Here is a 17,613-nt window from a genome sequence, read left to right on the forward strand (position 1 = left end):
AAGAGCTGGAACAGGAAAGGAGAGAGAGACTCTGGGCACTGAGATGGCATCTCCAGATCTCACACAGGAACTAACCTGTCCCATCTGTCTGGAGATATTCACCCACCCGGTGTCTCTGGAATGTGGACATCATTTCTGCAGCTCCTGCATCTCCCAGAGTTGGCAGAAGGTCCCGGGAGATGTTTCCTGCCCCCAGTGTCGACAGGTCTTCACCCAGAGGAACGTCAGGCCCGCTCGGACCCTGAGTAACGTCGTGGAGAAGTTCAGACAGGTGAAGGTGAAGGTGACACAGCCACAGGAGGAGTTTTACTGTCAGGAACACGAGGAGAAGCTGAAACTCTTCTGTGTCGTGGAGCAGAAAGCGATCTGTGTGGACTGCTGGAGTTCAGAACATCAAACTCACAAAGATTTACATATCAAAGAGGCTGTTCACATATACAAGGTATTGGATTTCTGCTGCTGGCGAAAGGAGACTGGGAAGAGGTGAGGAATGGAGGGAGGGTTGTATAGTGTGGGGAGGGAGAGAGGAGGGCAAGAGGGAGTGGGGTAGGGACATGGAGGGGGAGGGGGAGAGGGCCAGAGGGCCAGAGGGAGTGGGGGAGGGTGAGAGGGGTGATGGTGGAGACATCTTTAAAGATGAACACAAAGCGACCTGTCTGTTGTGTGGGATGTCCAGAGCTCATAAGATGCACAGTGTGATCCCAATAAAGGAGGCAGCCCAGATATACATGGTACTGGATCACTGCTCCTGGCACAGGTAGATGGGGAAGAGGGACAGGGTGTAAGTCACAGAGGGAGAGAGAGTGTTTGTAGAATGTGGGGAAGGGAAAAGAGGGCAGGAGAGACAGGGATGGGGAAGGGGAGAGGGATGTTGAAAGAGGAGAGGGTTGGAGCGAGTAGAGGATTGATTGAGGAGGGGAATTAACCTGGAGGAGGATAATTGCAATAAACAGAATTAACCCACAGTTTCTACTTTGTTTATTGAGTGTAATCAATCCTGAGAATATCTCCTTCTCTACCTCACTGGCCTCACTCTATTTAAACACAGCAAACCCCTCCAGAAGGTGACAATGATTGTTTCCTTTGACAAACCCATTTGTGTCCTTTTTGTCTCAGAACAAGTTGGAAACATCATTGGAAACTCTGCAGAAGCAAATGGACCTCAGTCTTCACAGTAAAAGAGAACGAGAGGATGGGATTTTCCACATGAAGGTAGGAGAGTGTCCTTTAGGCTTTGTGTAAACTTCCCTGTGTTTGTTATTGAGAGTGAGTGAGCTTCTCACACAGTCAGAGAGAGAGTTTTACTGAATAAAATGCTGCAGCTCCAAAGTACACTGCGGGCTGCTCCCTGAACTGCAATATAAGGGACCGTCTGTAAATTGCAGATTATTATAACAATGTGTAAATGTCTTAATTTCTCTCTCAAGTCAATCCCATCAATTGATTAAATACATTTTGTCTGTAACTCACTCCCAGGTATCCATTATTCTATATATAAACCATCTGAACTCCTCGATTAGATTCCAGTCTGTCACTCACTCCCAGGTATCCATTATTCTATATATAAACCATCTGAACCCCTCGATTAGATTCCAGTCTGTAACTCACTCCCAGGTATCCACTATTCTATATATAAACCATCTGAACACTTCGATTAGATTCCAGTCTGTAACTCACTCCCAGGTATCCATTATTCTATATATAAACCATCTGAACACTTCGATTAGATTCCAGTCTGTAACTCACTCCCAGGTATCCATTATTCTATATATAAACCATCTGAACTCCTCGAATAGATTCCAGTCTGTAACTCACTCCCAGGTATCCATTATTCTATATCTAAACCATCTGAACCCCTCGATTAGATTCCAGTCTGTAACTCACTCCCAGGAATCCATTATTCTATATATAAACCATCTGAACCCCTCGATTAGATTCCAGTCTGTAACTCACTCCCAGGTATCCATTATTCTATACATAAACCATCTGAACCCCTCGATTAGATTCCAGTCTGTAACTCACTCCCAGGTATCCATTATTCCATATGTCAACCATCTGAATTCCACAAATAGATTGCACTTAGTGACTCAGCCCTTGATGTCTATTATTTCATAATTAACCACTGGAATCACTTTACAATGTTTGTTTGTAACTCAGTCCCACATAGCCAAAGTCCCATCAAACTGTTCAGCCGGCAGTTAGCTGTTATTTTTTGTTATCCTTGCTGGATATAAATTTTTATCCCTATATCCCAGTGGACAGAGACCAGGGACACTGGGATTATAAACGTTGTTTATTCCGTTCTGTATTCAATCTGTTCCAGGCTGAAGTTGACAGACTGAGAAATGAAATCAACAGTGAATTTGAAAAGATGCACAAGTTCCTGTTTGAGAAGGAGGAGCTGATGAAAGCAGAGTTGGAGAGAAAAAGCAATAAAATATTCGAGGAAATGGAGAACAATTTAACCAAAACCATGGATGAAATGTCTTCTCTTGAAGGAGCAATAAGAGATCTTAAATCGAGGCTGGAGGTACAAGAGGCCCCAGAGTTCCTCAAGGTACAAAATCTCTTTGTCTTGTCCAGTGAAACATTCCAGAGACGGAGGGCGGGCACTCTGACCTTTAACCTCTGGGTTTGGATTAGGCCTCAGTCTGATTGGTTGAAAGATGTCTCTTTGTGCTGTCAGTAATGGTCCAATGGGAAATGAGGTGAGATAATCTCAGTGTGATTCCTGTACACAGCGTAACCACGGCGCTGATTGATGATTGGACTCAGAGAGAGCTGGGCTGGGAACTGGAGATGTTTACACTGCTGCAGATGGAGTTCTACTGAGATCTGCTGAGGACGGGTTAAAGTGCATTATTGCAGGGGTGATGGGGCTATGGTTAGAGAGAAAAGAATGGGAGCGGGTGAGGGTAGAACACCCAGCTGGACAACAGTGGAGAGGCGATGGAGGAGGATGGCGTGATCGACCGTGTCAAAGGCTGCAGACAGACCGAGAATAATGAGGAGGGAAAGTTTGTAAGGATGGGTTTTTTGGGGAGAGGGGTGAAGATGTAGATTTAAATGAGAGAGAGACAACACCTGAAGAGATTAAACAGTTTCCAATCCCAGCTAAAATAGGGACCAGGAGCGGAGGTTGGGAGATTAGTAGTTTTTGGGAATAGGATGGAGGGGACAGGAGGTGGGTCTCATGGACAAGATGAGCTCCGAGAGGGAACGAAAGGAAAAAGTAAAAGTTATTTTCTAACTGAAATCTTGGTCTCTCAATTTCTACTCGGGGTTTACAACAAGAACTCTTTAATCTGACTCGATCATATCTATTCTGTTCCTTTCCCCTCAGGATATTCAAGACCTGTTGATGAGGTAAGCAGATATAAAGAAACAGTTTTGTGATGTGATCACTGCTGTCTCTCTAACACACACTGATTTCCAGACCTGTTTTTACAGGAGTCAGATGGAGTTTCACAAGCCTGGAACTGTCTCCACTCAGTTACCTGTGGATATCGCTGGTGAACCATTCAAATACATCAAAGTGTGGAGGGAAATGAGAGCAGTGATTTCACCAGGTATCATTCTCTGTATATTACTGTCTCCCTGCTGTTATCCACATGATTAATGAGGTTTGACACACTGATGAAATGATCAGAAGATCAGAAGGAATAAGAACAGGAGTGGTCCAGCCCAGTGAACCTGCTCTGATTTTTGATCAGATCATGTCTGATCTGATTGGGGCCTTTACTCCACTTTCCTGCCAGTCCCAGATGACCCTTAACCCCCCCTGTTAATCAACAATCTCTCGAACTCGATCATGAATCAATGACCCAGCCTCTGCTGCTCTCTGTGGTAGAGAATTCCAAAGACTAATATCCCTCTCCGAGAAGGAATTCCTCCTCATCTCTGTCTTCAATAGAGGCCCCTTCATTTGATGCTGTGTCACCGACACCTCGATTGGCTCAGAGATCAAACATCCTCCCAGTATCTACCCTGGTGAAGGAATCCCCTCAGAATGTTATGTTTCAATAAGACAACCTCTTATTCTTCTAAACTCCAGTGAGTACAGACCCAACCAGCTCAACCTTTCCTCATAAGGCAATCCCTTCATCCCAGGAATCAGCCCAGTGAACCTTCTCTGAACTCTGTCCAATGAGAGTCTCTCCCTCCTGATGTAAGGAGATCAGATCTGAACACAGTACTCAAGCTGCAGTCTCACCAATCCCCTGTAAAGTTGGAGCAAGTCTTCCCTACTTTACACTCCATCCCTTTTCCATTAAAGGCCAACATTCCATTTCTTTTCCTCATTCCTTGCTGCACCTGGACACTAACTTTTAGTGATTGATGTACAAGGTTCCCCAGATCCCTCTGTACTGCAGCATTCTGCTGTCTCTTTCTATTGAAATAATTTGCTGCTTTTTTATTCTTCCTGCCAAGGTGGGCAACCTCCCATTTTCCCACATTATACTCCATCTGCTAAATCTTTGTCCACTCACTTAACCGGTCTATATCCCTCCGCAGACACTTTGTATCCTCCTCACAACTTCCCAACCTCACTTTGTGGCATCAGAAAATTAGGCTCCAGCATATTCGGTTTCTTCATCCAATCAGGAATATTGATCATAAATAGTTGTATCCCCATCAGTGATCAGTAATCTTGGGAATTTGCAAAGATTACAACCAATGAATCCACTTTCTCTCCAGCCCCTCCTTTAAAATCCTGCGATGCAGGACATCAGGGCCAGGGGACAAGTTGCCTTTAATCCTGTTAGTTTTGCAGATATTTTTTCTCTGGTGATCATGATTATTCAAAATTTATCCCTCCCTTTGCCCTCCTGCTTTTCCCCAACACTGGATGACTCCAGGTGTTGTTCTCTGTATATTGTTGGGTATTTTTCTTTCCCCAGGTTATAAGAAAACATTTATTTAATGATATTGCCAGACCTCAGCACTGAGCACCGATTGCCCCCCACATGCCCCGTTGCTCTGACTGATACTCTTCCCCTCACTCCGTATACCAGTTACCATGACTACATTATATCCCCTCTGTGGCCAAGGACAGGAACTCCCAACTTAGGCAGACTTCACCTTCTGTCTCTCCCTCAGCACTTTGCCTTGCTGTGAATGGAATTCAGTTCAGAGAAGTGTGAGGTTAATGTATTGGGAGAGGGAAGATGTGACAAGGGAATAGACAATAAGTGGTAAGATAGTGAGAGGCGTGGAGGAACAGAGGGAGATTTGAATTTATGTCCACAGATTCAGGACAGGTGGATAAAGTGGTGAAGATAACACACCGGATATTTTCCTGTACTGACCACGGAATAGAAAATAAGCACTGGGAGCTAATGTCGGAACTTTAGAAAACGCGTTAGTCCACAGCTAGAGTACTTTCTATCTTTCTGGTCAGTGTGCTGGAGAGGGTACCGAGGAGATTAATGAGGGTGTTGGCTGGTTCAGAGAACTTGAGTTCTGCGTTATGATTGGATAGATTGGGGTTGTTTTCATTGGATCAGAGGAGACTGAGGGGAGATTTAATTGAGGCGTATAAAATTAGGAGTGTCCAGATAGAGTGGAATAGAAATCCCGAGTCCCATTGCCTCGGGGTCCCTGATCAGGGAGAATAGATACAGGGTAAGAGGGAGGAGGGTTTAAAGGATTATTTTCACACACAATGTGGTCTGGATCTAGGACTCACAGACTGAAAGGTTGAGAGAGGCAGAAACCCTCATAACATTTATAAAGTAATCAGATCTGCGCTGAAAGTGCCGTAACCGACTGAGTTACGGAGCAGAAACTGGAAACCGGGATTGGGCTGGAGAATTCTTTTTCAGCCGAATCTCACAGGTTGGTCTGAAATTGCCTCTTTCTATGAATCCCAGAATGTTTACAAAACGAGAGGTGACCATTTGGCCAATTGTGTTCTTGCTAGCTCACTGCAAGATCAACTCACCCAGGGCCATTCCTTCACCTTTTTCTCTGAAGCTCTGCAGATTTAAGTCCAACTCAATAGCTTAAACCTGCTTTCTCCCTAATCTTTTGATTCCATAATCTGGTTAACCTTCGCTGCACTCCCTCGACAGCAAGAACATTGTTCTCTCAGAAAAGGAGACCAAAACTGCACACAATTCCCAGGTGTGGCCTCACCAAGGCCCTGTATAATTGCAGCAACACATCCCTGCTTCTATACTCGAAACCTCTTGCAATGAAGGCCAACATACCATTAGCCTTCTTTACAGCCTGCTGCACCTCCAGCATGCTTACTTCAGCGACTGGTACACAAGGACATCCAGGTCCTTCTGCACACTCCCCTCTCCCAATGTACACACACCCAGGTAGTAATCTGCCTTCCTGTTTTTGCTTCCAAAGTGAATAACCTCACACTTATCCAAATTATACTGCATCTGCCATTTTTTTGCCCACTCGCCCAACCTGTCCAGATCATGCTGTAGCATCCCTGCATTCTCGTCACAGTTCACAATTTGAAGAATAAAGGGGTATGGTGTTCGGGTGCGAAATTTTAGCTGAGTCCACAATTGATTAGCCATGATCTCATTGAATGGCGGAGCAGGTTCGAAGGTGCCAGATGGCCTACTCCTGCTCCTAGTGTCTTATGTTAGTTCATCATCCCACCCAACTGGTATCATCTGCAAACTTTGAGATGTTACATTTGTTCCCTCATCCAAATCATTCATATATATTGTGAATAGCTGAGGTCCCAGCACCGATCCCTGTGGTACCCCACTGGTTACTGCCTGCCAATTTGAAAAGCCATTAATTCCTACTCTGGTTCCTCTCTGCAACCAGTTTTCTATCCACCTCAATACATTTCCCCCATCCCATGCGCTTTCATTTTGCACAATAATCTTCTTATAGAACAGGACTTTGTACAAAACGCCTTCCGAAAGTCCAAATATACCACATCGACTGGCTCCCCTTGTCAACTGTACTGGTTACCTCTTCAAAGATATTCCCATAGATTTGACAAGCATGATTTCCCTTCATTCTTCAGTTAATGATTCAATTCCATATAAAAGCTGTGATTGAATCTGATTCCACCACAGTGCATTCCTGATCCTAAACACTCGCTGTGTGAACAGGTTTTCCCTCACGTTAATGTGGCTTCTTTTGTCAATCAGTTTAAATTCTGTGTCCTCTGGTTCTCTTCTCTCAGTAGAACCACCTCAGCTTCTCCAATCTGTGTCCGTCACTGAAGTTCCTCCTCCCAGGAACCATTGTGGTGAATGTTTCCTGCACTCTCTCTAATGCCCTCACATCCTCCCTCAAAGTGTGTTGCCCAGAACAGAGTTGAGGATTAACCAGTGTTTATACAGATATAACTTTGTCACTCTATTCTGTGTTAATAAAGACTAGGGTGCTCTCTTTCTCTCTCTCTCATCACTCTCTCTCAACTTGTCCTGTCACTGCTAATTGTGAAATGATGTTCTGTACATCAAGGTTTAGGTCATTAATTTACACCAGGAAGAGTCGGTTGCGAACACGGACCCCTGTGAACACTAATGTCTAATCTATGTCCAGTCTGACAACAACCAACAACTGTCATTCCCCCCATTTCATATCCATGTTGCTGCTGTCCTCGTTATTCTGTACATTTTCTCTGTTTCTGTCTGTTAGGGTGACTGTTCCTCTGTTGCCACGGAGACCAGGGAACATACGAGGAGATTACAGAACAAAACAGTTGTATTGAGAGAACTGAAGTAACTTCTCCGTCATTTAGATGTTAATTTTCAACTGGGATCACTCCTTCCGAGTGTGAATGGAATTCCCAGTGGGAATGTAGCTGTTGTCCGTGTTATCCCATCACTGAGTCAGAAAGCTGTAGATTTCTGTCCCATTCCAGAATCTGGAGCAGGAAGTCCAGACTGACAATCCCAGCTCAGTACTGAGGAAGTGCTGCAGTGTTGGAGGAGCCTCTTTCAGCTGAGACTTTACACCTTCTCAGCTGGAGAGCAATGATCCAGTGGCTGGAGTTTGAAGAGGAGGAGGAGAGATCACCCCCTTGTCCTGGCAGAGATCTCAGAGGGGGGTGTAGGGCTGGAGGGGGAGAGCCCACCCCCTTGTCCTGGCTGAGATCTCGGAGAGGGTTGTAGGGCTGGAGGGGGAGAGCCCACCCCCTTGTCCTGACTGAGATCTCAGAGCGGGGTGGAGGGCTGGAGTGGGAAAGCCCACCCCCTTGTCCTGGCTGAGATCTCGGAGAGGGTTGTAGGGCTGGAGGAGGAGAGCTCAGCCCCCTTGTCCTGACTGAGATCTCGGAGGGGGATGGAGGGCCGGAGGGGGAGAGCCCACTCCCTTGTCCTGGCTGAGATCTCGGAGGGGGGTGTAGGACTGGAGGAGGTGACAGAGATGGAGTGTGGGCAGTGAGAATTTTAAGTTCGAGGCATTGCTGGGTTCAAAGCTGATGTGGATCAGTGAGCACTGGGGGGGCTGAAATTATCAACAGGGGACAACCAGTGTCAGATTCCAGTAGATTGAGTTCAGGGCGGTGACTGACTTCCTACAACTTGTCTTAACCGAGGTCTTGTACTGGAGAGAGATCTTTATTCTCAGTGAGTTGATGCTGATCTGTGCTGGGTGAATGGAGCTGAGGGAATGGGGAGGAATTTCTTCAGACACTCTGTCCCTGAGTTTCCACAGTTCCTGGGCTGAGGAAAGTGGTGATGTCCCATCACCGTCTGTACATGTCTCGTCATTCACTCCTGTTTTTCTCACAGTAACAGCTTCCCAATCATGTTCTCTTCCAGTTCCAGCATCTCTCACCCTGGATCCAGAGACAGCAAACAACCGACTCATCATTTCCCAGGATCTGACTAGTGTGAGGCACGGAAATGAGGAGCAAGATCTCCCTGAACATCCGGGAAGATTTGATCAATATGTCTATGTGTTGAGTTCCCAGAGTTTCACATCAGGGAGACACTACTGGGAGGTGGGTCTTGGAAACAAACCTTACTGGATTGTGGGTGTCTGCAGAGAGTCTGTCAACAGGAAAGCAGACATCACAGAGTCACCTGAGAATGGATTCTGGGTCATCGCCCGGCTTGCTGGCTGCAAATCATTGAAAATCCTGGATGCCATCTCCCAGCTCAAAGTGAAACCCCGGAAGTTGGGAATTTACCTGGATTATGAGGGAGGACAGGTGTCATTTTACGATGCTGAGGACATATCTCACCTGTACTCCTTCACTGACACATTCACCGAGAAACTCTTTCTCATCTTTAATCCCTGTCATAATAACTCTGGTAATAACCCTGACCCACTCACACTGCTCTCTGGGTAACACAGTGGGACACGTTTTGGGAGGTCGGAGTTTTAGTGAGAAGCCTGATTCCCTGTCTGAACAGCTCATGTTGTCCTGATTCTCTGCTGTGTGCTGTCAGGGGGTGAGTCTGTTTCTGTATTGTTTATTCTGTAAATTTAACTCAGATTCTCCACCCATCCCACTGTCCCGATCTCAATCTAATGGGACCCATAAACACTGGGCTGGTATAGAATGAAGCAAAATCTCCTGAATTGTGTTTTTTTTTAATTTAAATGTTTTTATTCTCTATTTTCACATTTTCCTTCAAAATTCACACCCCACCCACAGATAGTAAACGGTAACAAATAGAAGATCAATCCCCTTAACAATAACAACGATCCCATCCTCCACCACCCCAAACAACGGCCCACCTGTCAATATATGCATCCAATAAAATAAACCCTCCCACAAAGGAGAAAAAGAAAAAGGAATCCGGGACCGCCCATGGTCACCATGGAGTCCACTACCCCCTCCTCCCCTCCACACTCAATGCCGTCGAACCTCTGAAAGAGTGCCGCACATGATACCCAGGAGTTGTAAACCCCCACCACCCCCAACTCCTCACCCCCACTGCCTCTTGTAAAGCTCCTCCCCCCAACCTCAGTTCCTTCCCCCCTTTCCACCCCGGCTAGACCACTCGGACCCTGTTCTGCCAGGCTCCGATGGCCGCAGCCCCTCCCCCCACCTCACTCCCGTTCACTGGCTGGCTTAGACCAGCCAACGTGGAGACCCCCGCCCGGGTCCCTGTCCCCCTTGCCCGACCCTAGGAAAGCCCAAAAATCCCCTTTTAGCACACAAACCCCGCATATCCACCTACACCCCAAAGAGCCCTCTCTTCGAGTGAAAGTCCCAGCACTTCCCTTGTCCAAATATGTACATCATTGGCTCCTTTAGCCCATACACCCGCACGCAGTCATGAGGTTACATCGGCACATGGTCATTTCTCAAATTCTTAGTTCTGCCACAGTCCTTCTCCCTTCGCAAACTCCTCCGCTGCTTCCGCCGTTGCAAAATAAAAGTCCTTGAGCTTGTAAGTAACCCTCAGCTTCGCTGGATATACAATGCTGCACTGCATCTTGCTAATGTACAGTGCCCTCTTCACCCGGTTGAACGCCGCCCGCCTCCTTGCCAGCTCCACCGTAAAGTCCTGGTATACACGTATACCAGCTCCAGCCCACTGCACCACCCGCTTCTGCTTGGCCCAGCACAGGACCTTCTCCTTCACACTGTACCTACGGAAGCACAGAGTCACTACCCTTGGCAGCTCACTCGCCTTTGGTACAGGCCTCCACCACCGATGAACCCGATCCAGTTCATATCGGGAGGGATCCTCCCCCTCCCCCAATAGTTTCACAAGCATCGCAACAAAATACTCAGTCGCCCTCGTCCCTTCAACTCCTTCGTGCAGCCCCACAATCCTCAAATTCTGTCACCTGGATCTGTTTTCCAGGTCTTCCATTTCTCCTCGCAGATCCTTATTAATCTCCACACCTTCCGCATCTCCTTCCCCATCGAGGTAAGTTGATCACCGTGCTGCAATAACGTCTCCTCCACTTCCTTATGCACCTCCCCTTGCTCCCGCACCTCCAACACTGCGCTCACCAACGCCGTCGTCACCTGGGAAACCATCTCCTCCACCAGCACACTCAAAACCTCCCTCATCTCCTTCCTCATTGTCTCCATGTATTTTGTAAACTGCCTTTCGAATTCCACAGCCATTACCTTAGTTATTTCTTCAGCCGTAAGCAATGCGGCCTCCCCGGTGCTCCAGCCTCCATTTTCCTTGGTGACCCCGCGGTGACCTTTCTACTCCAAGACGAACTTTCAGCTGTTTTCACAGCCGTTTTCTTACTGGCCCTCGACATATCCCTTCCCTGTGCTTTCTCCTGGCCTTCACCGCCTTCGCTGCCCCTAGGACCGGGCGTCAATCCCTGACAATGCCGTTCCCGAACGGGAGCCCTCCAACGCCCGGCTGGCTCCCACCCGCCGTCACCGGGAAGTCAGCCGTCACCGCTTCTTCAAGGGCCTTGGTGAGATCTTTTCACAGTTGTTCCCTCTGCTGCTGGAATTCAGCTTTAATAAAGGCCCTCAAGTCAGCTTGAGGCCTTTAAGCTCGCCCTTCCCCCGCCTGCATGCTGGAAGAGGCTTTTGTCATTGCTGCAGCTTCAGCCAAATCTTTCACTGTTTCTGCGGGTCTGTTAACCAAGAAACATACCTTTCCTGGGGGAAAGTACTCCTCCAACATTCACCTACGCCTTTTCATCAAAATTCCACCCCGTGTTGATTAAAAAAGAGCTCTTTTCTGTAACCTTGGGCAGGAGCCGCCTTGTGTGTGACCACTTACTCCATGGTGCACACCAGAAGCCCTCCTGAATTGTGGTAACTGTGCCCAGCTATCGAACAATTCATTGTGAATCTGTATTTTGTTTCTTCCCTTGAATAAATATTTTATTTGAAGACGGGACTGACACCTGGTGTGATGATTATTGATTCAGTGAATGAGCAGAAAGAATGTTTTTTCAGAACGCAGGCCAGGAGCGGCAGCGGCCACGACCGAAGCGGGGCCCAGCCGGCAGTACGGAGGGCGGGGAGGAGCGGCGTGCGGCAGCCCAAACGGAGCAGCGGGGAACGACCCACCCCCCCCAAACAAAGCCCAAAAGAAAACAGGGAGAGAGGGGGGAGGGGGGAATATATTACTTTCTCTCTTTTTACACTCTCCTCTCACATCCAAAACAAGCCCACCAGAGAGGAGTTGTATAAAGGGGGGGGGGGGGAGGGGGGGGCGGTACACAGGGAGCGAGAGACTGGGGGGTGGGGGGGGGATACTTGGAAGGAGGGATAAAGGAGGTTAGAAAAGGAACAGGACAACAAAGTGCCACAACCAAGGGCCCGAAACAAGGAACCGCTGCAAGCACCCACCCAGTACGGTCTGTGGGCGAAGGGGGCCCCCAGAGTGCAGGGGACTACCCGCGTGGCGGACACACAGTGGACGGCCATGGCAGATGCCCCCGGGACAGGGGGGAAATCCCGGAGCGCAGAGACCCGACCGCGTGGAGAGAACAGCAATAGCGGCCATCCTGGACGGCCCCCTAACAAAGGGAAACCCCGGAGGGCAGGGGCGCATCCACCAGGTAAGTATGGTTAATCCCACAGGAGCGAAGGGCCAGAAGCCCCCCACCAGGATAGTCACCTGGAAGGTAAAGGGACTTAACAGCCCAGTGAAGAGATCCAGATTCCTCACCCACCTCAGAAATATGAGGGCCGACATAGTCTTCCTCCAAGAGACGCACCTGAGGGAGCAGGACCAACTGCGGGTAAGAAAGGGCTGGGTGGGACAAACCTACCATTCCTGCTATGGGACAAGGGCCAGGGGGGGTGGCGATCTTGATCGGCAAGAGGACGATGTTTAGGGCGACAAGGACGGCAACAGACCCGGGGGGACAGTACGCCATGGTCAGCGGGGCCCTGGATGGGGCACCGGTGGTACTGGTCAACGTGTACGCGCCCAACTAGGACGACACGAGTTTCATCAAAAAGACCATGGCAGAAATCCCAGACATAGCAACGCATTGACTAATCATGGGGGGGGACTTTAACTGTACAGGACCCAAAGACGGACAGATCAAACCCCAAAACGGGGAAAACCTCAAGCATAGCAAGGGAACTCAGTCACTTTATGGAGCAGATGGGAGCGGTGGACTCCTGGAGGTTCGCCCACCCAGGGGAGAAGGAATTCTCCTTCTTCTCCCCAGTACACAACGTATACACCAGAATTGACTTCTTTGTGGTGGGGAAGACGGTGCTTCCAGGGATAGACAAAGTGGAATACTCCGCAATTGTGATATCAGACCACGCTCCGCATTACATGGACGTGCGGCTAGAGACGGGAAAGGCCCAGCGCCCCACATGGATGTTGGACGGTGCCTTACTAGCTAACAAGGCCTTCAGTGAAAGGATAGTGCGGGTTATAGCAGAGTACACGGAGAACAACCAAAACAGGGAGGTCTCGCCCTCCACGTTCTGGGAAGCGCTAAAGGCCGTACTAAGAGGGGAAATCATCGCTTTCAAAGCACAAAGAGATAGTGAGGAAAGGGTGGCTGGGCAGAAGCTGGTCGACTCCATACTGGAGGTAGACTGTAAATACTCCGAGGCCCTGACCGTAGAGCTCCTGGCAGAGAGGAAGGAACTACAAAGGAACTGTGACCTGCTCTCCACCAGGAAAGCAGTGCACCAACTCCGCCAGGCGCATGGGACCCTGTACGAACACGGAGACAAAGCCAGCCGCCTGTTGGCACACCAGCTGAGAAAGCAGGCAGCCACCAGAGAAATTGCACAAATCGTGGGTACCGGAGGCACGTTGGAAATGGAACCAGAAAAGATTAACAAAACCTTCAAGGCCTTCTGCCAAGAGCTGTACACCTCAGAGCCCCCAAGGGGGGAGTCTGGGATGAAACGGTTCCTTGATGGACTGGACATTCCAGTCGTGGGGGAGGGCAGAAAATGGGGCCTGGAAGCACCACTAGCACTGGGAGAGATCATGGACAGCATAAGAGCCTTCTCCCGCGGATGGAGGTGGCTAGCACGAGGGGACATAGCCTTAAATTGAGGGGTAATAGATATAGGACAGAGGTCAGAGGTGGGTTTTTTACGCAAACAGTGGTGAGGCCGTGGGATGCCCTACCTGCAACAGTAGTGAACTCGCCAACATTGAGGGCATTTAAAAATTTATTGGATAAGCATATGGATGATAAGGGCATAGTGTAGGTTAGATGGCCTTTAGATTTTTTCCATGTCGGTGCAACATCGAGGGCCGAAGGGCCTGTACTGCGCTGTATCGTTCTATGTTCTATGTTCTATAAGCTCCATGCAGACGGGGAAGGCGCCAGGACCGGACGGATTCCCGGCGGACTTCTACAAAAAATTTGCGACAGCGCTGGCCCCGCACCTGCGGGAGATGTTCACAGACTCGCTAGCTAGGGGCACACTGCCACCCACGTTAGCACAGGCCTCAATCTCGCTGATACCTGAGAAAGACAAAGACCCAACGGAATGTGGGTGATGCAGACCCATCTCACTGCTAAACGCAGACACCGCAAGTGGGGGGGGGGGGGGGGGGGGGGGGGGGGGGGGGGGGGGGGGCAGCACTAACGGGACTGCTGTTTAAACAAGCCCAACACAAATTCCGCCAACTGGGGATCCAAATAGCCCATGACGGGAAAGGGATCCACAATTGGAACCTCACCAGCCTGACGGAGGAAGTAAAAAAGGACCTGCAAAGATGGAACACACTCCCGCTTTCCCTCGCGTGGAGAGTCCAGACGATCAAAATGAACGTACTGCCCAGGTTCCTCTTCCTGTTTAGATCCATTCCGGTCTACATCCCCAAGGCCTTTTTCAAAGCGCTGGACAAACTTATCATGGCGTTCGTATGGGGGGGGTAAAAATGCTAGGATCCCAAAGAAGGTCCTACAAAAAACAAAATGCACTCCCAAACCTACAATTCTACCACTGGGCGGCAACAGCCGAGCGAGTAAGGGGATGGATACAGGAGCCAGAGGCCGAGTGGGTGCGCGTGGAGGAGGCCTCCTGTGTGGGAACCTCCCTCCGGGCCCTCGCCACGGCAGCACTCCCATCCCCACCCAAAAAACATTCCAGCAGCCCAGTGGTGACAGCCACCCTCCAATCCTGGAACCAACTGCGGCAGCAATTTGGCCTGACCAATTTCTGACAAAGCTCCCATCTGCAACAACCATAGGTTCACACCAGCACTGACTGACGCCACCTTCAAAAGGTGGAGGCAGGACGGAGGGACACTGACAGTCAGGGACCTATACACGGATGGCAGGGTCGCAACACTGGACGAACTGACAGAGAAATTTTGGCTAGCCAGGGGGAACAAGCTACGGTATCTGCAGCTCAAAAACTTCATACGAAAGGAGACAAGGACGTACCCACAAAGGCCACGACAGACACTACCGGAAGATCTACTGGACGCAAGTATCCTAGATAAAGGAAACTGTAGCGACTTGTATGACCGACTGACAGAAAGGGCCGACACCGTACTGGACACAACAAGAAAGAAATGGGAGGAGAACTTGGGGATTGAGATAGGATGGGGACTCTGGAGCGAAGCACTGCATAGGGTCAACTCCACCTCCACATGCGCAAGGCTCAGCCTGACACAGCTAAAAGTGGTACATAGAGCCCACCTAACAAGAACCCGTATGAGTAGGTTCTTCCCGGAGGTGGAGGATAGATGTGAACGGTGCCAAGTAGGCCCGGCCAACCATGCCCACATGTTCTGGTCTTGCCCCAGACTGGTGGAGTACTGGACAGCCTTCTTCGAGGCTATGGCCAAAGTGGTGGGGGTGAGGGTGGAGCCATGCCCGAAAGTGGCGGTCTTCGGGGTCTCAGCCAACCAGATCTATTCCTGGGGTGGAGGGCGGACGCTCTTGCCTTTGCCTCCCTGATCGCCCGCCATAGAATCCTGTTTGGCTGGCGGTCAGCAGCACCACCCAGAGCTGCAGACTGGCTGTCCGACGTCTCGGAATCTCTCCAAATGGAGAAAATCAAATTCTCCATCCGAGGGTCAGACGACGGCTTCCACAGAATGTGGGAGCCATTCACGCGGCTGTTCCAGGACCTGTTTGTGGCCAACGAACAAGAGGAAGAATAGCCAGGTAGTCAAGAATCAGGGGAAATTAGTCAAGAATCAGGGGAGGGTAGCCAAGGCATGAAAGGGAGAGAGGGACTGGGAGGGAGACCGGGGAGGGGGGGGGGGGGGGGGCTAGACCTGAAGAAAGAAAGGCGAACCACAGGGGGGAGGGGGGGTGACAGCTGAACCTGAGAAGGGAGGGGCGAACCGGGGAGGGAGGGGGGACAGGAGAGGAGAACCAGCGGGATGGGGCTGGGGGCAGGGAAACGGGAGCTGGAAGGAAGGCATGGGGGTGCCAAAACGTGCTTGACATCTCCAGGAGCGGGGAACAAGGAGGTTGGGGATGGAGGTCGGGAGGAGCAGCGGAGGTGAGCGGGGGACGGCGGCGAGATCCGTCCGGGAGAGGCGGGAAACAGCGGCGCGCAACCCGGCCAGGTGTCGCACACTCTCCCCGGCACCCAAATGTATATTTGCCCCCCCCCCCCAGTCCCCGCCACCCCTGCCCCGCCCCCCCCCCCCCTCCGCAAACAGTCGCGCACTTACGTGGTGTAAATAATTCTGCCAGATGCACAGAGCTGCCGCTGTCGAGCTGGTGCACAGTACCCCAGCAGTTAGTCTATTTCAGATTTTATTGTATTCTATGTTGGGGTGTGCCCTTCTCTTCTAAATATGTGTATATATAGATATATGTTTCTTATTCTGTGCACATAACGGTAATTATACCTTGGTCAAAAACCCAATGAAAACATTTATTAAAAAAAAGAATGTTTTTTCACTGCTGTATGGGATGTGGGTGTCGCTGGCTGAGACCTCGTTGCCCGTCCCTAATTGCCCTTGAGAAGCTGGTGTAGGTACACTCACTGTGCTGTTAGGGAGGGAGTTCCAGGATTTGGACCCAGCGACAGTGAAGGAACGCCCGATATGTTTCCAAGTCAGGATGGTGAGTGACTGGAAGGGAACCTCCAGGGGGTGGTATCAGGAATGAGAATATCAGAATAGGTTCCGGAGTAGGACATGTGACCATTCGGGAAGATCCTGTCTGAACATCAACACCGACTCCACTTTCCCATCCTATCCCTTCATTCCCTTTGTACTCAGGAATATATCGATCTCTGTGTTGAATATACTCACTGACATCTCGCCGAGAGAGAGAATTCCAAAGATTCCAAACTCTCTCTGAGGGAAGGAATTTCTCCCCATCTCAGTCTTAAATGGACGACCGCTTATCCTGATTCTGTGACCCCTCGGTCTAGACCAGTTTCAGCATCTACTCTGTCAGGATCTCTTAGAATTGTATATGTTTCAATAAGATCATCTCTCATTCTTCTAAACTTCAAAGAATATAGAGCCATCCAACTCAATCCCTCCTCATATCGGAAACCCTTTCATCCCAAGAATCAATTCCGTGAACCTTCATTGCTCCCTCTAAGGTAAGTATATGTTTCCTCAGGTAAGGAGACTGAAACTGTCCACAGTCCTCCAGCTGTGTCCACACTCAATCCCTGTTACATTGCAGCGAGACTTATTCCCTTATGCTTCAGCCCCATTGTAATAAAGGCTAAGATACCATTTCCCTCCCTAATTGTTCACTGTATCTGCTTGTTACCTTTCTCTGTTTCAGTTTATTTCGGGGTGTTGCCATTTAGGGTAG

General features: G+C 49.5%; 1 protein-coding gene and 1 long non-coding RNA gene across 2 annotated transcripts in view; both read left to right on the plus strand.

Moving 5' to 3' along the window:
• LOC119976335 (zinc-binding protein A33-like) overlaps positions 1–17,613 on the plus strand; it is a 37,846-nt gene continuing 20,233 nt past the window's right edge. The window contains exons 1-3 of the mRNA XM_038816800.1: positions 1–442; positions 1,117–1,212; positions 2,324–2,557. Of these exons, the coding sequence (XP_038672728.1) occupies positions 44–442; positions 1,117–1,212; positions 2,324–2,557 (729 nt within the window). The 5' untranslated portion in view covers positions 1–43. The remainder of the gene's footprint in view (positions 443–1,116; positions 1,213–2,323; positions 2,558–17,613) is intronic.
• On the plus strand, positions 2,749–3,490 carry LOC119976344. Its single transcript, XR_005462911.1, has 3 exons — positions 2,749–2,848; positions 3,344–3,366; positions 3,451–3,490. It is a non-coding gene; the product is annotated as an uncharacterized LOC119976344 (long non-coding RNA).

The sequence above is a fragment of the Scyliorhinus canicula genome, chromosome 13, assembly GCF_902713615.1.
Source record: "Scyliorhinus canicula chromosome 13, sScyCan1.1, whole genome shotgun sequence".
Classification (NCBI taxonomy): Eukaryota; Metazoa; Chordata; class Chondrichthyes; order Carcharhiniformes; family Scyliorhinidae; genus Scyliorhinus; species Scyliorhinus canicula.